Here is a 21,246-nt window from a genome sequence, read left to right on the forward strand (position 1 = left end):
AAAGGGTTACATTGTACAACTAAGACCACTGAGGCAGACACATGACATGATTTTTAGCACTCAAAGTTTGAAGTCCCAAAGTATTTTTTGAATTTCCGGATAGATTAAGTTTAATGTATTGATAGTAAAAGAATATTTATATACATTAAGTTTAATGTATTGGTAGTAAAAGAAAATTCATACTATAAATTAGGTAACTTTTTAAACGTTAAGTTTTAGTAACTATATGAAAACCATAAGTAACTTTCTGCGATCGACCTATAATCGAAGTGCATTAAAGAGATTATGGGTTGTTAGTAGTTCTATAATCGATCTGTTTTGAGTAGTTTAGTATTCTCTAAACTACTAACAATAGAGACTATGGGTGTGTTTGGTACGAAGGAAAATATTTTCCTTGAAAACTAAGATTACGGGAGTTTGGTATTAAAAAAAAATATTTTTCACCGAAGATACGTTTTAAAAATTTTGATCAATCAAACATGAAAAAATTAGATATCAAACACACTCTACATATATAATTAATATAATTGGCCAATAACTTCAATAGAACAAAAGCTTTCCATAAAATGTAGTAAGTCTATAATTTCACATATGTGAACATATACTTGATTTCATCATTTCTCTTGCTTTATTACAATTATAAAACCAACACCCTCCATCAGATCTCCTGTTTCAATAAGCTTTGACTGACATGAAGTGTAAAAATATGAAGAATTTATTTTAATCTTATGTTCTTAAACGAAAAGGTTTATAGCATACAAAGAATAGGCTTTGAATCTTGTCGTCTTAAGAATGTGATGTCATTTCCTAGCAGAGGGGGATCTAGGACTTCTAGAATATGGGTGTACCACTAAAAAGAAGAAGGAAGAAACTCATCATTCAACAAGTGCATCATTTAGCTATATTTATGGAGAAACCATGGGTTTGCGTGTCCCGTAATATATATATATATATATATATAAAAGCTTTTTTGGTTTCTTTTGGTCTAAAGGCCACATACGGGGTGTTCTGGCGGAACCATCGTGGTATTTTAAACCCGATCAAAACCATCTTGTTTTACCGAAAACGAAGACGCCTTGGTGCAGATTTTTATCTTAGCATTTGCAGGTTTTTAGTAGTTTTTTTTCTTGACCATATTTGCTGTTGAATTCTATTCAATCGGTGTGATATTTAATAGAATGTAAAATACTGCAGGGACCAAGAGTAAAAGGTTTTACGACAAAAATTGTTCGTTCGTTCGAGCGAATATGATTGTCCAGTATTTTAAACACAAACACATGGAATATGTGTAGTATAAAATAAGCAAAAAGTGGTTTAGGAAGGGGGGAGAACCATACCTGGGAGGGGGGGGGGTGTTTTGTGTGGGGCGTTGGGGACGGTGGGAGAACAATTTGTAAGTTGTGGTGAGAATGACGTTAGAAAAGAAGAGGCAGAATAGGAAGAGGAGCAGGGAGAGTGATGGCGGAGGCAGGGAGGTCTGTTAGCGTGTTTAAAATCCTTGCCATAGTTTGTGGGGGTGCTTAGGGCGAAAAGGTGCTTCTGGGGGTTTTAATTTTAAACCTGGTAAATAATTTTCTCCACTCAAAATTCTATAAAAATAGAAAAATGCAAATCAATCGCGTGTTTGTGTGATGCCACATCAGCGGGACATAGGCCCTGTGACGGCATCACACAGACCCGAAATGATATTTATCTTTTTCCCTGTTTTTTTTGCCTTTTTCCCTATTTATTTATCTCCATAAGCCATAGGGGTGGCTATTGCTTTGTTCTGCAACAAAATTAACAGCCCGTCTCATTGAATACCTTCCTCAAAAAATGGAACCAGTGGGACTTAATAACATAACGGCAGCATTCAAAGGGTGCTACGAAACCCAAAGCTTGCCAATTGATGATTTAAAGTTACCAAACCAACCATCAGACCCAATAAACATTATCACATGCATCCAAACAGTCTCTGCAACATGTGCCATCTCACCAGTCCTTGAAGTCTTTGCATCTTCATCTGCTAGCTAATATCAAATTTCAAACAAATACGGTACTACCAGAAGACCCATAAACCTCTTTTGATCAATATACTTGTGTCAACTGTCAAATATGCCCACTACCTTTGTGAAGATTAGAGATCTATTCTTCAGAATCTTCTTATGTCATAATAGGGTAAATTTCATAAATGATCACTTAACTATCACTTTTTTTTTTTTTTTACTAAAGTCGCTTAACTATATTTTCTAACACAAAAGTCACATAACTATCACTTTTTTCCACCAAAGTCATTTCACTATGTTTTCTAACACAAAAGTCACATAATTATCACTTTTTTTCACCAAAGTCATTTAACTATATTTTCTAACACAAAAGTCACAAAATATTTAGCTTATTAACACAAAAAACGCACCTACAGAAAAATCCAACTTCCGATGGGTAATATTTTATATAATTTTTTAATTATTTTTAATCTAATAGATACAAAATCAATTAAAAAGAATTGACCTGATCCAAAACTAATGCAATTATTTAAATATTAAAGAAACAAAACCAATTCTTCAGCCAATATTCGGTCCTTCTCTCTAGGGGCTCTCAAGTCAATAATGTGAGAATTTTATTGGCCCTTTTTTCCAATATATATTGAAAAGATAACATGTTGGATGGTAGGAAATTGAATTATACGGAGTAATAGTTAATTATTATTTGCATCAGAAAAAATAACCTTGTGATATTTTTTTTTCAAATTTATTCACCCTTTGGTATTTTAATATCTGCATATTGATTCTTTTTAATTGAGTTTGTATTTATTAGACTAAAAATAAAAAAATAAAAAAATATTACCCATCGGAAGTTGAATTTTTCAGTAGGTGTGACTTTTGTGTTGGAAAACATAGTTAAGTGACTTTATTTAAAAAAAAATACTGTGATGATAAGTGACCATTGTTCGTTCGTAAATTTACCCACATGTCATAATAGGCAAACATAAGTTCATCAAGACGAAGAAGGAAGTTTAATGGCGGTGGTAGACTCATCGTTAAATATGTTCAGATGAGTTTGGTATGTGCAAGTATAGCATTCACTTAGTTTTGAACTTTTGGTAAGTGGAAGTATAGCATTCAGTTAGTTTTAGTTTGAATAATTTATAAATATATCTTTTGTTCCTTATTTTTAGTATTTTCATTTAGTTATTTCTCCAAATACAAGTATGTATGTACCCTCCAAGAACAAGGCTCTACCACAAAGTTTTACAATGTTTTTCAAGGACAAGAGGAAAAGGTCTTCGAACGATTATTTTGTTGCTAACATAAAACTTGTACCTCATTTATATAAATTTTGACCTTTAACAACAAATAATAATTTCAGTTTCCTTATTTGTGAAATTTGTAGTTTTAAGATGAAGTATAATTTATATGACACTACTCTTGCCCTTCACAACCAATCTTTAACTGAATTTATAGAAAAAAAAAAGGATTGGACATTTTAAAATGGTAAGAACACACTCTGCATATAACAAGAGAGAATATGATTACGAAATTTTATCTAGGGATTTTCTTGATTAATTAAATGATATTGATGGAAGAAAGAAGACAGAGAAAGAAAAAGAAGAAATAAAGTGAATGAAGCATATTTACCATGAAATAAAAAGGTAACGCCAATTTGTACAAAGAAATTAAGAAAGCCAAAGAGAAAAGAAAGGAAGTTTAAGAGCATTCAATTGGATTATAAGTTGTTTTATAACTTATGTTTTGTTCCTTTTTGGTGTTTCATTTAGTTATTTCTCCAAATACAGAGTAGCATTTTAAAATCATTTTACTTAAAATAATTTTCAAAAAAATAATTTATATAAATTTTGACCCATTTAACATATATAAAAATTTGTAGTTTTAAGATAAATAATTTATAAACCTATACTTGCCTTCATAAGCCAAAAAAAAAAAATTGGACATTTTAAAATGTTTTTTTTTTTATCTTTTTCTTGATAAGAAAAAAAATAAAAGGTAACGCTATGAAAAAAAAGAAAGAGCAGAAAGAAAAGTAAGAAATAAGGAACATGCCAATTGATCCTTAAGATGGTTTTTGCAGATCTCAGAGTCAATTATTTCCTCTTCTGTCTTCTTTTGATTATTTTTCTCTATAAAGAATATGAAAAGGCTTGATAGAAAAATATCTTTGTGATTCTTATGTTATACTACTTAATAGTAGCTAGAAATAGTTAGTGTAAATCTACATTTATCTATATATTCCATATAATAACTATGTAATATATCTAAAAATTAATCATAGATGAGATGACTCAACTTAGTTTCTTAGGACAAGAAACATATTTACCTTTTTGCTCATTTTTGAATTTTTTTTTTCTGTCAATATTCTTTCCTTTTATTTTTTTTTGAGAGATGCAAGAGTCTTTCATTTGAACTTTCGATATTTTTTAATACTTCATTATTTTTAATTGGTATTGTTAATGTGCTAAAAATCAACATTATATCTTCCTCCTCAAAACACACGACAGTCTTCTAATTTCCTACTCAAATTTTTTCCCCAACACTAGCAGTTCTTTCAAAACTTCTTGTCAAACTTTGTTACATTCATCAAATCATATTCTTCCCCAGCTTCTCAAAATTTTGTCACTTTTTTCTCGATCCAGTACTTTCATTATAAGTACGCACATACAGTCATACACTAAGCTTTTTAGGCAAAACCAATTCGTCAAAACCAATACAGGTGAGGCTTCCTTCTTATTCTTATGAATTAATAATTGTTAACCTTCTTTTTTTGTATTATTTAATAGCTTAACACTGTGTATTTTGGAGTCATATTATAAAAAGATCATAATACTTATGCAATGTATTATTAGATATTATGAGCGAGCGAACAAGGTAAAGAGTTTTGATGTTCTCATGCAAAATTAAATATTTTGAGACTTACTTCATGAGATATTGTGTTTAATTTCGCTTTTTAACATTTGAAAACTTTTTCTAAAATTTAGTTGATTGGGAAGAGCAAGCAAGAAAGAAAAAACCAATGATGGCTTCACGCCCATTGTGGTTTCTACTTTTGTGGCTGAATTATATTTGCTTCATCTGTTTTTCCTTCTTTTTCTCGATGTGAATATAATAATTGTTAACCATATTCCTTTTTATATCTTTAATTTTTTAAACAGTTTAATGTCGTGTACTTTCGAGCGTAAAATAACAATATTTGAAATTTATTTTTTATATTGACAATTTTTTTCTAAAAATAATGGGTAGGGAAGTACAAAATAAAAAAAAACTTCCAATGATAAAACATAATAGAAATTATAAAAATATATCATAATAATCAATCGATTGAACTTGAAATGTAATATATATTTATGATATTCCTGTATTAATAATATTATTAGGTCTTTAGATCGCACGAAGCGCGGATAAATTTATTAGTTTAGCTATAAATTCGCACCGTCTATAAGGGAGTGCCATTAGTGGTAGAATGAGAACATTGGAATCAAAAGTTTAGTAAATACAGAAGTATGACATTATTTATAAAGAAGATTTAAGAGGAAAATAAAACACATAAATTAAAGCAGAGGGAGCAATATTTACAAAACACTTAAGACTCAAAATGTGATATTTCTTCTTGGATAATTAGTTTTCTTTTTCAGTAATTTCACACATGTAAAATCTATACTTTCACTATTTCTCATTGAAACTACCAAGTAGCATCATGTCGGGGTGCTACAACCCACAAAAACGTGTTCTTAGAAGCTTGTAGCCAAAAAGAAAACTGGAAGTATCTGTAGATCTTAAATTAATAATATATTCTTTTGTCGTCCCACTCAAGTCTTAGTCATGTCTCATCTTTTTCTATAAATAGAAGCCATTAGGAAACTTTCAGATTAGGTCTCAACCAATCTTTATTCTTCAAAGGTAGAAACAAGTCAACTCAAAATGACTGTTGAAAATCAAGAAGCTGACTGTGGATGTTTCCTTAGTGCATGGCTTTGGTTCAACAAATTGGTAAAGAAGCTCATGTTTAAGGTTGTTGATACGGCAAGCAATGCAAAAAAATTAGGGCAAGAAGATCCTCGAAGAATTGTTCACTCTCTGAAAGTAGGATTTGCCATAACTCTGGTGTCACTGTTCTACTATTTCGAGCCTAAATTTGACTATGAAGGCTTCGGTGTTTCTGCAATGTGGGCTGTTCTCACTGTTGTCGTCGTCTTCGAATTTTCTGTTGGTAAGCTTATCCTAACTTATCACCAATCTCCTTAAGAGAAACGGATTCAACTTATATACACCGACAGTATTACAATCAATTTTTTTCAATATATTTTTAACGTAACACATCATATAGTCATATGCATGTTTCAAGTTTCTAATTTCACTTTTTATGAACGGCTTCTATTTAAGACCATATTAACTACCCAATATAGATTAGAAAGTACTTTAGGTTACTACACATTTCACTTTAATTTTTTGGCTCTTCTATAACTAGCAGGCCATATTTTTTTCCCTATTTCTTTTTAGATTATAAGTTTATATCTCTTGACCTTTGTTGTCTTGCAGGAGCAACCCTTGGAAGAGCTATAAATAGAGGGATTGCAACATTTTTAGGTGGTTCACTAGCTGTTGGAGCTCATAGGTTAGCATGTTTCTCTGGGTCAAAGACATTGGAGCCTATTGTACTTGGGATTTTTCTCTTCTCGATAGGTAATCCAACAACAAATTAAAAGAAGCTCATTATAACACAAGCTCTTACTTAAATTACTCATTCATATTATGTTCTAATGTTATTTTTGTGACTTGATGCATGCAGCTGCAATTGTGACATATTTGAGATTTCTTCCAAAATTGAAGGCAAGATATGACTATGGCGTCCTTATTTTTATCTTGACATTCTCCTTGGTCTCTGTGTCGGGTTATCACGATAAGGAAGTGTTAGAAATTGCACATACGAGGCTATCAACAATTCTTATAGGATCTGCCACTGCCTTAGTTGTTTGCATTTTCATATATCCTGTTTGGGCTGGTGAAGAACTTCACATTAAAATTTCCTCCAATCTTGAAAAGCTTGGCTCTTTCCTTGAAGGTATAGTCTATATTTTTCTTTCTTTTGTACTTACATTAGATTTGTATCATTAACCAAAAAGAGAAGTGACTTATTAAATCTTGGATTTTGTGAACTTGACAGTCTTTGGCGCTGAATACTTAAACACAGCACGTGGGGCAGCCAGTGGACAAAAAGCATCTGATCTTCATGGATATAAAAGTGTGCTTAATTCAAAAGGCTCCGAAGAAGTACTGGTGAGTTTAAGAGCTCTCTTACAAACACATACCATACTCCATAATAATAGGACTAGCAAAACATGCCCGTCCTAGCAAAACATGCGCGTGCGATGCACGGGCCGAACATGTCTATTCATTTTAATTAGTCAGTCTTTAAGGTTTGTATTTTGAAAATAACTTTTAAAAACATTCTAATTGTTATTATATATAGTAAGATATACAAAATGTATTTTATGTACCATCACTGTAGTTATAATTAAAAAATGGAGTTTAAAAACATATGATGGAATTAAGTCTTTGAGATGGAAAGAGTAGGACTTTTTTCTCATTGTCATGACAATGAAAGTTGTTCATCGATATGAAAAAGAAAATTAGTAAGAATATGAGGGAAAATTAAAATTGAAGTGCATATGTGTATACATGAGGAGAGAATAAATATTCAAAAAGTAATGTTGAGTACTTCATTTATGAAATAAATGTGTCGGAGAATTAAATTTGAAGTGCATACGTGTATGTATGAGAATAGAATAAATATTCAGTATTATGACATATGTCCACGTGGATAAAGAATTAGTTGGTTAAAGTGTACAATTTATATAGCTTTTGGTGCAAGCATTCATTGCGTGTACAATTTTAATGTTAAGTACTTCATTTATGAACAAGTAAAAGTGCACGGAGGAAATAAATATGTGTCAGAGAATTAAAATTGAAGTGCATATGTATATACATGAGGAGAGAATAAATATTCAAAAAGTAATGTTGAGCACTTCATTCACGTACAAATAAAAGTACACGGAGGAAATAAGTGTGTCGGAGAATTAAATTTGAGGTGCATACGTGTATACATGAGGATAGAATAAATATTCAGTAAAATGACATATGTCCACGTGGGATAAAAAAGTGGTTGGTTAAACTGTACAATTTATATAACTTATGGTATAAGCATTCATTGCGGGTACATTTTTTAAAGCTTTTGGTACAAGCGGGGTTAGCTGTGTTCGTACCCCACCGCACTTATATATATAATTAGAAAAATTAAACCGACTTTAACTTTTATGTATTGATAGTATATTCGTTTCTAAATTATCAAGTTATTTAACCGTAAGATCCCTAAAAGTAAATACAAACATTTTTCACAACAATTAGTGATTTGAAAATTAAGTGTAAACTGCTACAACATCTGAAATCTCTCCAGCGTAAAATCTCTTTTACGATGAATATAAGTTAAATTCATAAGATATGCCCACCAAGGTCACTATTAATTAATCCTGCTTCTTAGCATAAGTTTTTGTGTAAAAAGATTTACGCGGACTGCACATGTAACATGTTCATCTCATAACAATTTGATACTACTGTGTCAAGACAAATTAAAAGGAGGGACAACATAGATTGGATGTTTCTGCAAATTAGATTCTACTAGTTGTCAATCCTTTAAATTTGATCTTATTTGTCGGAAGCAGAAATCTAGAAAACCACTTATAACTATCAAATATAACAAGTTATCCTTTTCTCCTTTTAACATTTCTTTTCTTCTTGTTTTTGCAGGCTAATTTTGCAAAATGGGAGCCTCGCCATGGGAAATTTAGGTATCGCCATCCTTGGGCTCAATATTTGGAAGTTGGTGGTATTGCTCGAGATTGTGCTTACCGAATTCATGCCCTAAATGGCTATCTCAACTATGAAACTCAGGTAATTTATCAAACAAATAAAAGAGCCAATTATTATTGTACCACGTGTATCGTCCTACTTAAACACATGAAGGACTAATTAATTAATTAATCTACTACAATGATTGCAGATTGAACAGGAAATTAGAACTAGAATTCAAGAACCATGCATGAAGGTGAGTACAGAATGTGGTCACGTTTTGAAAGAATTAGCGTTGGCTATGAAGACAATGACATATCCACTAACCATTAAAGTTCACATTGAGAATACAAAACTTGCTGCTGAAAACCTCAAGTCCTTGCTCCAGGCAAATAGTTCATGGGAGGAAATAATTTTTTCCGAGATCATTCCTATTGCTACAGTAGCTTCATTACTCATAGAGACAGTTTCTTATACGATAAATATGGCGGAATCATTTGATCAACTTGCTACCTTAGCAAGATTCAAGAAGACTAATCGTTTTGCCCTGGCAAGAATAAGAACTGGTAGTTGGAAAAGGAAAAGAGTTGTGCCAGAGCAGAATACAGAAAGTGCACATCATCATGTTATTGCAGTAGAGTGATGATAATGAGCAGTTGCGATACCAGAAATTCTAACAAAGGATTAGAAAGAAAATGTTAGTGTCCCTAATGGGATTTGAACCTATTGTACAACCACCCAAAAGCAATTTTGGAGCCATTTTCTTGTCACTATGGATTAAAAGTTTCCTTGGGTTAAAAGAGATTCAATAATTTATAAATATACATAAGGAATTTATTTATCTGTATACACAATGAAATTTTCGAGGGAAGGAGTTCAATTGAACCGCCCAAAAACATGTACCTCGGCCCCTTGTGATGAGAGGCAGTACACTTGATGATGATGCAATATATAGTTTACAACATTTATGTTGTACAATGTCCTTTCTTACCCCTTGAGATGAGCTTGGTTTATACATATAGTTTCTCCGGGAAACTAGCTCTTATTTTAGACTCAAAGCTGGTGGCTGAACTCACCTCAGATCTTAGGAGCAAGCAAGGCTACTAGATTCATATGAATCCAGTGTTTTTTATACGATAAAAATATGGAATAATTACTTGGCATAGCTATCTCTAAGAGGTAATTAATAATTACCTTTTAATTTATTTATATTTAGTAGCTACAGTGATATGCAAATTATCATTCATAGCTATACCAAAATACATTAGGTTTATGGCTCTTATTTCTCCCTCATTCCTCTCTTCTCCCTCCCCCCCCCCCCCCCCCCTCTCTCCGACCAAATACCTTTCCCTCTCTCTGGTGCCTCTCCTTTTTCCCTCTCTCTTCTCACTCGGCTGCTGCCGTCTCCTCCGTCCAAATACCAGATCTCCGGCCAAGTTAGCTTTCTCACGTATTGTTGCTTCAATGGTGGCCACATCTCCCCTCTGCCTCTTCTTCCTCCACGGCGACAATACTAGATCTGAGAAACGCCACTGCCTCTTCCACTGCCGTTACGCTTATCAGATCTGACGGATACCGGAATTCATGTCTTCTTCTCCTTGTTGTATCTTAGATCTGAGTGTATTTGAAATTTTGCATCTGAAATTTTGTTGAAATATAGTCAAATACAGTCGTTGGCTGATTGTATTTTGGGGGGCAAACTAGACGTATTTGACTGGTTTTGTTGGTTGAATGATCTATGTACATATGTTTGTATACAATTTTTCGAGTAAATACAATGTATTTGAAATTTTGCATCTGAATTTTTGTTGAAATACATTCAAATACAGTCGTTGGTATTTCGTATTTTGGGGCAAACTAGATGTATTTGACTATATGTGTTTGTTTGAATGATCTCTCTCTCTCTCTCTCTCTCTCTCTCTCTCTCTCTCTCTCTCTCTATATATATATATATATATATATATATATATATATATATGTTTGTATACAATTTTTTGGATAAATACAGTGTATTTGAAATTTTGCATATAAAATTTTGTTGAAATACATCCAAATATAGTCGAATACATTCAACTACACCCAAAACAAAAGGATACATCAATATATAAACACACTAAAATACACAGCCCTCGTTATGTATTTAAATGCACTTAAATACATCATTTTGAATACACATGTATTCAGAAAAATTAAGGTTGCATCCAAATACATGTGACATCAGATAAGGTTGGATACAACAGAACAGTGTATTCAAATACACTAAAATACAGTCAAATAAAGTGAAAATACCTAAATGTAGCTACGAATTGTAAATAGCCAAAAAGTAGCTACGGATTGAAAGCAAATATTAAAAGGTAGTTATTTATTTAAATTGCCCCAAAAATACATGTGAAAAATCACTAAAATTATAATAATAGATTGAAATCAATAATTTCAAAAATGTAATAGATTCAGTGACTAAAGATTGGGCCCATTAAATCAAAATCCTGAATGCCTCTGTGAAGAGCTAGGGTGATAGGCAGACTTCTGCATTGTAGTGATACGCACGAAATATCTACTCAGCCAGCAATTTACCATAAAAATGGAAAAAGAAAACAAATAAAAGAAGAAATAATTTATTTTGGCTGTGTAAGAAGTTAGTAGGAAGCAGCTGAGCTCTATTTCATGTCATCATCATCATCATTTTTGGCTTTTATCATCTATTGTTAGTGTACAACTTGCCTTTCAGTTGACACAAAAAAAAGGGGTACGTAAAAGAACTTTGATAATACAACCATCTCGTTGACTTGTTTTTTTCTAGCAGAGTGAAATGGTACAAAAGAAAGGACAGGTCACAACAGTTAGTTTGGAAGCAGAATCAGAAAAGAAAGCCCCAAAACACAGAAATTGCATTAAAGTTACAAAGATCAGCTAATAAAATTCCACCAACACCCCTTCTATCACCTCCACTTTCCTATACAATAAACCAAGAAACCACAATTTTATGACATGATCCTTCATTCTAGCATTTTCTTCTTTCTCTAGCCGAAAAAATTAGCACATTTAAGGAAAGAATCAAAGCAGCAACAGCCATCCTACAAGAGGTATTCTATAGCGTCTGATTGTTGCATATTACAAGTTTACAACCAGTGATGGATTGGTATACTCTACCCACCTTGAAAGAGTGCCTAGATAGAGCTAAAATCTTCAGGTAATTCCAAATTTCTGATACAGCTGGGCTCATGGGAGAAAAAAATTATCGATGATTAGCGTTAGAACCACCGGAAGTATCATTTTGGTGTAAATGTTAGTCATGGCAAGCATGGATCTTTTGCTTGCTCTTAACATTACCGGGCGAAGCAGTAGTAACCTGTTGATCATAGCAAACTACAAGGTCTACCAGTTGCAGGTATCGATGCTGTTTGGTGGAATGAATCACCAGCATTGGCTGGTTCTGCTCCACCTTTCGCTGTTTGCTCCAAGAGGCGAACAAGTGAAATGAATATCTCCATCCTCGTAACATCTCTGTTTGCCTGTTTTTAGATAGAAAATTCTAAGTCATGCTAAATGACAACCAACCAAGCAAAAATTGTGTGAGTACGAGAAGCAGGTTACACCCAATTCTTGATTAGTTACCTCTACAGCAAATTGTGCCCATATTTTGTCGCTCCTTGTTTCCATCACCCCCTTCAAGATAGTCAAACCCAATCCTCTTATAATGTCTGCTATTTCCAAAAATAAGCCTCGTTCCTCGCAAAGCATCTGCAGAGAACAAAAAAATACGATGAACCAACAGATATATTTTCCAGTAATAATGAGGTCCTGTCAGATATGCTAGAGTGGACAAAAGGATCATTATTTTGAGATGCATAGACACCAACCTCCACAAGCATTTGACGAGGTTGATTCAGATCCTCAACTATAATAGGGCAGACCATAGACTGTGAGCCTACTTCATATGCCCATGTTGCTCCGCCTTCAAGACTATCCTTTAAAAGCAATCCTCCTTCCTTACTGATAATCTGCGGGTTCACAACATAAGGACAGAGGTGATGACCAATTCTCACATCAAATTCAGGCCTCCCGTATGATTTATTAACTCCTTTTAATCTTATTGAGTAAACTAGTAGACCTTTATAGTTGAGAGCTTGAGAAAATATGCCAAGTGTAATTATGTTATCATATTCTTTCATGACTTTATTGAACTAAACTTTCTTTCTTCGTGATATCCAGCCGTAAATTTAACTACTGAATCACAACACAGTATATCAATAAGAAAGTCCAGTTTTTTTCAGTATAACGAGAATAAGGCTAAATGGTTATGATCCAACCTTTGACTCTCCAGTCTGTTTTAGTTTGTCTGCATGTTTTGTGACACTTTGCAAGAAAAGCATGTGTTTGATCGTGCGTTCGAACAGTGCATCAATGCTACACTGAAATCAGATGAACCGTCAAGGAAAAGCATTAGTAAGAGCAAGATTTTCATTAAACGAAATTGGAAAATAATAAAATAAAAATAACAAAGATAAACAGAAAGTCCAAGTGTTGAAAGGATGTATATCACCTTTGCCCCATTAGGCACAATTTCTCGAAGTTCCTTCACACGATCTTGGATCATTTGCCGATCTTTTGGCCTCGGTCTAGGATTCTCTCCTGGTTTAAGCCTTTTGCGACTTGTTTTGCCCATTTCGTCCGGCTTTTTAGAATAACCTGTTGAAACACTGCTTGACGGCTTTGTGTCATAACTACTTTCCACCCATGAACTGATCGTTGATCCATAAATCGAACTACTTTGAGAACACATTCCTGTGTTTTCTTTGGAGCCGTCAGATCTGAATGAACCAGAACTCATTGCTCCTGATTTTGAAAGTGTCTTGGGAGACCCAAATTGCTCTCCCTGAATTTTACTGGAGACCCCACCTCGGCCATAGGAACATGAAGCATTAGGGGCAGAGGAGCTGCTCAAATTTGTTATCGACATACGGCTAGAAACATTGTCATCCAGGCTCTGCTTAGCAGATCGATTTGATACCATAGTATCTAAAATACGATCAAAACCAGTCATGGAGAACATACAACTATCTGAGTTTCCTTGGTTGACGGTAGAAGAAGCATCCCGACTTATTGTAGAAGTCGAGCTATTCTTAATCCAATCCTTTGTGTTTGAGTCTGGTTCATTGTTTTGCTCATTGTTCCAGCTGCCATTTAGTAGTCTGTTCTTAAAATCAGCACCCAAAACATCAAACAAGTCATCCCCTGACTGACATTGGACATACACATCTCCATATGCATTGTCAAATAAGGGATTCCGCACTCCGCATTCATGTTTTTCACTATAGACATCTTGAATGCACTCACTTGAACTTGGCTGTTCATTCTGTGTTAACATAACACCGAGTGCTTGAAACAAATCATTTTCTACCATTCTCTTGCTCCCATCCAACAGATATTCTGCACCTTGCCCATCCAAAGAATGATTATTAATCACACGGTCCACATCATATGAAGAAGATGCCTTCAGTTCAGAAGAACCAATTGGAGGCCCATTTCCAATACTCTCTTCGCACAATTCAGTTACTCCAGTGGATGGAAGAATAGAATTTTCATAAAACTTGGACATCACAACATGATCAGCTCTTGCCTGAGATGCTCCAAAGCCATTTGGCAGAGTTAAATTGCTTTTTGCAAAACTATTTTCAGCAGAGATCTGTTGTTCAGTTAACATTATGCTGCCACTATCTAGAGTTAATGAGCCAACGGAAGATTCCTGACAGAATGGTGGCTTTCGAATGTATTGCGAAGCCTGTTGCTTCGTCCATATGTTGGGGTTTGGAGGAATTACCTCAGTTTTGATCATATTATTTGTCAGCTGGCTGTTTAGGTACATGTATGGTTTCACTTCTGGCAAAATTTTCTTGTGAAAGTGGTCATCATGGCAGTCAGCAAAACTTTGAGTGATATTGGAGCCTTGAAATGTTGCATCAGCCAAAGAAGAAGAAGTTTGACCAATGAAACCCTCAGTCTGAATGGAGTTAACCTTGTCGGTTATTGAAGTGGAGTTCACTACTTTGGCTCTCCCACAATATTCCGTTGAGACTGAACTGCCAAGGTAAACTGGTCTCGAAGTTAGGGCAGGTTCTGTTGTTGCATTCTCATCAGATAATAAAACACCGGGGACACATCCTAGTTGACTTATTAGCGTTCTCACATCCTCCACAAATCCCATATTCTCCATTATCTGAGGCAACAAAAATGACCATTTCACTTCTGAGTAATATTTGAACCAGTTAACCACAGTTAGAAATACTGGCAAACAAAATGATCAACCCCTGGGCACATCTGGCCTAGCACTAACAGAAAGATAGAATCACATTGTGCTAACTGCATTAAATTCACACTAACAAACAAAATATTTACCAACTTACCATATTTAGCCCCCTCCCCAAACCTTAAAGCATACAAGACCTTTTCATTTGAAGTTTGAACAGGGAATTGATTACGCCCACTTTCAATTGACTATTGATTTATTTATTAAAAACAGATCCCCGAAGCGCAATCAGCTTGAAGGCTGACCAAGAAACATAACATTGGTCAAAGTTGTAACAGTGGGATAACATATGAGATTCATTCTCACTTTGACGATTCTAAAAGGGCAAGAAGCGAAAGACTTACGTGCAAGTATGAACCAAATTGAACAATGCCATGAGGAAGAACAGGAATAACTGAAATTGTCTGCAAAGCAATGATATATAAAGAATTTAATAAAGTTACAAAAAATTAGAGCCAGCATAGCATATCAATGACATCAAGATTATTATACCTGTATGCCAGCTGAAAATTGTTGACAAAGCTCTTTCAAAACCTAATAAGACCACAGGAAATGGAAGCAATAGTAAGCATCAGTTGATCAATCCAATAGCATACTAAAACAATCCAATAGCATTACATCTTAGCTTCACCAAATTGAAGAGGTTAAGCATCAGTATCTAAGCTTGTCTTCACCTTTCAGATCTCTGAGCTTCTAAATTCAGTTGATTAGTAAAACATACTTCTTTAACCACACAAGCAGATTTTACAAGGGAAAGTGTTCATATTTGGAATGCAATAAAGAAAGCAGAAATATATACACTTGTGGATGCAGAATATACTTCACGGTGAGATCGCATCCTAAAGGAAAAGAATTGACTATTGGCGCACGAGAATTATCAAAATACGTACCTCTGGTGGATAAGCGTCTCGACTTAAACCCTTCGAAAGAATCCACTGATGGTTTCCCGTGACTGCAGCCCGGCCAATTAGTCTGAGATGCAATATTAAGGATATAACATATGAAGTAACTCTATCAAGCTCTCATTTTAGGATAAAAAACATTAATAAGCTACATTTAGAAAAGGTCAAAAGGCCATACCCTTCTCCTACTAGATTGAACTGATTGTCCGTCGTCATTTTGTTTACAAGCAAATGCAAGCTCTCCCCTGCTTGATTCAGAAGCTGAGAATTTTGAACCCCGCCAGAAACCCAACAAGCACTCCAATCTTGGAAAGCTAGTTCTGGATTCTCAACTCCAGAGGTTCCATGAATATTAGAGAATGTTGAAGTTTCATAATAAGATTCTTCCCAAATTAAAAGCCTGGAAAATCACAAGAGAAATATCACTTCATTTGCAGTACTTTGAAAAACTTTAATCGAGGATTGAAAAATATCAGCAAAGGCATTCACAGAAAGTGACAACTCTTTGAATTCCTATTCCGCAAGGTTACTGGAAAAGTGTAAGAAACTAAAGAACAAGAGACAAGAAGTTTGATAATAGGAACATACATAATCAAACAAAATTGACAAAATCAGTAATGAGTATGTTTGTGCACAGCAGATCACAACAGTAGAAAGGGTGTATAAGATTACAACAAATCTACTTTATTTAACTTCTTCTAAGATTCTTGAAGACAAAACAGACTGGACCAGCAACAACATTCCAAAAACAGAAAACTGAAGTAATCAGATTACAGAACACAAACATTGCAACAATATCACATAAATCTATTAGCCGTCAAATCATATCGAAATCGACAACGGAATAAATAACTTTAGCTCTATTACCACAGCAGTATGATACATATCAAGAAAGCTTTGTCTTTGGTCAAACAAGGGAGACTGTGAAGAAAGGAACTGAACACAATAGAATCAGTGAAACTCAATTTACAGTTTCTGAACAAAAGGACAGTCAGAATTTTAACTTTATCCATTCTTACTTTTATTTTCCCTCCAATTTCTCAGCAAAGAAAAACAATCACCAGCAAAAAGCCAAAAAAGAAAGCATAACAGAGTAAGTAAAACTTAAAAAGAATGCATATGAAATTTGTACAGACATTTTTCTCCATTGTGTTAAAAACAAGAACTCACTTAACTTTGTACTCAATCCAGAAGAAAAAGATTACATTTTTTTACGTTCATTTTTATCTTTCTTGAAAAATATAGAAGAAATAAATGCAAGAAACATTAATTAAAATCTCACTTGGTATTTTGGCAACCAATCTTCCAGAAAACAGCATAAGACCACTGGTTTACTCCACACAGAGTTTTCAAAACCTCTTTCAGCAAGTACCCCATAGCAAATTTGATGTGTGTGTATGTATCCACAAAAGACACCAAAGCAAAATATTACATATATGGATGTCTCAATAGAGAAAAGACAGTTCTTTTTCACTGTTTTTGCAGTAAATGTCTAACTTCCCCTGCAAGACCCACGACCTGCCTGTTTAGTTCTCAATCCACCACTTCTTTTCCTTTGTGGATCCAAATTCACTATTATCATACACCTGCAATCCATTCTAGTGGTAAAAAGAAAGAGGAGAGAAAGTGAAAGAGAAGAAAATGAGAAAAGCTAAGACTTTTCTCTGTAGATAGTAAAACTGAGTACACCCTTTACAGGAAACTACACAATACCACAAGCTTTAAGCTCACAGTTAACAACAACCACAATTTTCTCCATTTTCAGAAAAACCCCAAGAAAGAATCTAAGGAAAAAATGAATATTGAGTGTATAGTGAAGCAAAGATCAAAACTTTTCAGAGAGTTCTTGTTACGTCACACACACACTGTGTTTGTGCGTTTTTATGGGGATAAAAAGACTTTTTGTGAAGGTTATATGGTTTGAGTAGTTGAAGTGGTGCTGTTTTGTTTCAGTGCTGACAATGGTATTTGCTCACTGCTTAGATGAAGAAGAAAAATGGTGGGAAGTGTGCAGCAAAGATTGGACATGATTAAACAAAGAATGGGGAGAGAATTCAATTGACAGAAACAGGCTTGGAAGTAGTAGAGAATTACAGTTTTACCACTGTGGGGGTTTGTTGTCAGCTTTCTGGTCTTTTCCAAATTCAGGGGCTTTTGTGTTTGTGCCTTGGGACTATGCATGGAATCTTGGATTTGAACTGCTAAGAAAACAGATTAACATTCGGTTTCTCCTGAGGCTGTTCAAAATCGAACAATAACGGATAACTCAATCACAATATAGATTTATTGTAACTGATTAATGAATTAACTGGTTGAAAAATGATTTAAAATTTTATATTTAAGGACTTAATGATCACTCATTTTCCTTATTGATTTAACCGTCAACTCATTAAGAATTAGGAGTAGTACTTATTAAATTTGTATTTATACCCCGTATATTCTAAACTTCTAATAGTGTTTTAGTTTCTAGTTGAGATTTGAAATATGGTTGTCCCAAAAATGACCGTGCGGAAGAACTATTTGCTTGATGCATAATATTTGTCAAATTGGACTCTGTAGCTGGATGTTTCATATGCTGCAGGAACTAATTGCTTGCATCAAATTTTATTAATCAAATATCTCAACATGTGTGAAGTTGGTTGCAGTTTTAACGTTTTACTTTAGACTTGACCAATTAGTAACCAATCGATAACCGCTAAACTCGTGATATCTTGTTGGTTAGGTTAACGAATTATTTTAGTTTTGAATCGATAATCGATAAGTTGAACAGTTAAGTGTAAATATCCAACTTAACCGCCCGATAAGAACTTAGTTTTTCCCAAACAAAAAGGCTAATACAAACTGGTATATGTATCTGTATTTATATTTTAACCAACCATTGATTACTTAGAAATATAATGGCAAAGTTAGAAAAGGATTTAACTAGCTATTTTTTAGAGGGAGGGGTGGGTGCATGCGTATAATTATTGGAGGAGGGATGTTTCAATTTTAGGCAAAAGTTCAAACATTTTAGCAGCAAAACAATATACATCAACCATACATATCAAAATTGTGACTTCCATGGTATGGTTGCGACGAAGGCAACTCCATACTCAGGATTTAAATTCGAGATCTCTAATTAAGAATTAAAAAAATACTTCTTACTTGTTACTATTAATTCCTATAAGAGAAGTTTGAAAAAAAAGCATTTTTTCAAAATAATTAAAGAGAGTAACAAAATGTAGTTGAACAAACGATTATATCTTGTGATGTATGATTTAATTATGCTTGATTGACTACTTGGTGTCCTAGGAGGAACTATTTTCTTGTAATATCCTAATTTTAGGTATTTTTTTAATATAGTAATATGAATTTAAGCTTTATACAAATTGACTGTATTTAAGAAAAATACACAATAAATATTAATTGATAAATCAATAAAAATAATACTTGCTATTTTCTCTGTCTCAATTTATGTGGCGTACTTTTATTTTTAGTCTGTTTTAAAAAAAAATGTTGTCTTTTTATATTTAGAAATAATTTAACTTAATGAGATAATTTATAGTCAAACAAATATCTAAAACTTGTTTTGGACAATAAATTTTTAAAAGAATCTATATTTCTTAAATTTCATGTATAATCAAATGATACCACATAAATTGAAATGGATGAATTATTACAAGTTGCAATAATCCTGATAACATCAAAAGTTTTGACACTGTAAAATATTATTTAATTTCAATTCAAGTACTGAGTAATATATTTAATGGGTAGGAGGTAGTTTATTTGTAAAGCAACCTCCTTTTCCTTTTGGTGGAGTCATGTAAACTGGGGAACCTCAAAGTTTGTACTTTCTCACTTTTTCTTTTTCTTTTTCTTTTTATTTTTCCTCTTTATAATGGGAAGGTCAGAAGCTTATTCAGAGATTGTAGTCATCAAGGGGAGTTGCCCATAGTGGGAGTCGCTTTCAGAATTTTGTCTACCACAATCACCCATGTCTTAACACTTCATTTTACATCCAAGCCACTGATCATGAATTCCATTCTCAGTTTTTTTTTTTTTTTACTGATAAGTGATTTATTTATAGATATGAATTTTTTTTTTTGCTTCTCGCCCGGTGTCTGGTAGCTGCACTAGGGCACGGCTAAATCAAAATTCGCGCTCGTAAGTTTCACGTTGGTGCGTAAAACGCGCCTAACAAAGACGACTCGATACCCAGGAGGACCTCTGATTAAAGATGAAAGAGTATTTACCACTCCACCACAACCCTTGTTGGTTGTAGACATGAAACTGGAGATAAAGAAAACATAAGTATAATCTTTATATGATTTGTTTATTCATGTATTTTTATTTTTGAAAATAGTTAAGTCAACGGAGTTAAATTTGTTTTTATTTCCTTGAGGATGCACCAGCACTAGTATAAATTTTGATATATTTAAGCGTTGATAACTGTTAAAAATATTGATTTGGTAGATTTGCATGTCATCAATTTAATTAAAACTTGGTATTGACTTTGGATAAGCATGCCTAAACAATAATAGCATTATTCTAAATTTTAGGTAAGACGTTATATATCTCTACGTCTTGGAAAATAATTGTCTACCTAGGAAACGTTATACTTTTATACGTCTGGCGTTTTCTGTTGTTTACCATGAAATAGTGCTTATTTGAATAATTACTTAGCAAATCATGGTTACCTAACAACGAAGCAGAAAAAAAATAATATGATATTAAATTAGCTATTTAATTACTAGCTATATTTGTATCTCAAATTAATAATATTTTAATTTTAATTGATTATAAAACTACTATAATTTTGTTGTAGCTATATGTCATAGTTTTTGTTTTTACTCTATAAAATCCAAAAGAGAAAAATTTGACACATAATACTCTTATATCAAATTCCACCATCACATAAGTAAGTTCCAACGTAACGGTGGTTCTACAACGCATTCACAACGTCTTAATTTACGCACACTTTGAATAATTATAAATTTCACGAGGTATTTATTATAAATAATATAAAAAGAAAAATATATTTTAAAAAATAAAATAATTAAAAGTAAAAATAAAAAATAAATTAATTAATAGAAATAAAAAATAAATTAGAAAAGCAAAGAAATTAGATAAAATAAAAAAGAAATTAAATAATATAAATAAATAAAAATAAAAAAAGAAAATAAATTAAAATAAAATAAAAAAGAAATAAACCCCAAAACTT

The 21,246-nt window shown here is 33.2% G+C and overlaps 2 protein-coding genes across 3 annotated transcripts; one reads left to right on the plus strand and one right to left on the minus strand.

Moving 5' to 3' along the window:
* The first annotated feature begins 5,890 nt into the window (after window positions 1-5,890).
* On the plus strand, window positions 5,891-9,527 carry LOC132054674 (aluminum-activated malate transporter 2-like). Its single transcript, XM_059446647.1, has 6 exons — window positions 5,891-6,201; window positions 6,531-6,674; window positions 6,781-7,053; window positions 7,156-7,268; window positions 8,796-8,939; window positions 9,049-9,527. The coding sequence occupies exons 1-6, from the start codon at window positions 5,913-5,915 to the stop codon at window positions 9,478-9,480; spliced, it is 1,395 nt and encodes a 464-aa protein (XP_059302630.1). The 5' UTR covers window positions 5,891-5,912; the 3' UTR covers window positions 9,481-9,527.
* A 2,164-nt stretch (window positions 9,528-11,691) lies between these two features.
* Window positions 11,692-18,173, minus strand: LOC132052689 (transcription factor LHW-like). Of its 2 annotated transcripts, XM_059444340.1 has the most exons (10): window positions 17,329-18,173; window positions 16,225-16,446; window positions 16,035-16,116; window positions 15,637-15,678; window positions 15,489-15,548; window positions 13,381-15,054; window positions 13,148-13,249; window positions 12,698-12,838; window positions 12,453-12,578; window positions 11,692-12,349 (listed from the first exon to the last, which is right to left on the minus strand). In XM_059444340.1, exons 1-10 carry the CDS (start codon window positions 17,421-17,423, stop codon window positions 12,194-12,196), a joined length of 2,700 nt encoding a protein of 899 aa, XP_059300323.1. In that variant the 5' UTR covers window positions 17,424-18,173; the 3' UTR covers window positions 11,692-12,193. The 2 variants fall into 2 exon arrangements, with proteins under 2 accessions (XP_059300323.1, XP_059300324.1); XM_059444341.1 differs by lacking the exons at window positions 15,489-15,548; window positions 15,637-15,678; window positions 16,035-16,116; window positions 16,225-16,446; window positions 17,329-18,173 and adding an exon at window positions 15,242-15,373.
* Between the last annotated feature and the right edge of the window lie 3,073 nt (window positions 18,174-21,246).

This window comes from Lycium ferocissimum, chromosome 4, assembly GCF_029784015.1.
Source record: "Lycium ferocissimum isolate CSIRO_LF1 chromosome 4, AGI_CSIRO_Lferr_CH_V1, whole genome shotgun sequence".
Classification (NCBI taxonomy): Eukaryota; Viridiplantae; Streptophyta; class Magnoliopsida; order Solanales; family Solanaceae; genus Lycium; species Lycium ferocissimum.

What these genes read in the sequence shown, in the direction of transcription:
- LOC132054674 (XM_059446647.1), top strand. Translation starts at nt 5,913, where the DNA reads ATGACTGTTGAAAATCAAGAAGCTGACTGTGGATGTTTCCTTAGTGCA. An exon ending in CGTCTTCGAATTTTCTGTTG is followed by an intron (nt 6,202 to 6,530) that starts GTAAGCTTATCC and finishes GTTGTCTTGCAG; the next exon opens with GAGCAACCCTTGGAAGAGCT. An exon ending in GCTTGGCTCTTTCCTTGAAG is followed by an intron (nt 7,054 to 7,155) that starts GTATAGTCTATA and finishes TGAACTTGACAG; the next exon opens with TCTTTGGCGCTGAATACTTA.
- LOC132052689 (XM_059444340.1), bottom strand. Translation starts at nt 17,423, where the DNA reads ATGGGGTACTTGCTGAAAGAGGTTTTGAAAACTCTGTGTGGAGTAAAC. An exon ending in GAGACGCTTATCCACCAGAG is followed by an intron (nt 15,679 to 16,034) that starts GTACGTATTTTG and finishes TGGTCTTATTAG; the next exon opens with GTTTTGAAAGAGCTTTGTCA. An exon ending in AACAGACTGGAGAGTCAAAG is followed by an intron (nt 12,839 to 13,147) that starts GTTGGATCATAA and finishes GTGAACCCGCAG; the next exon opens with ATTATCAGTAAGGAAGGAGG.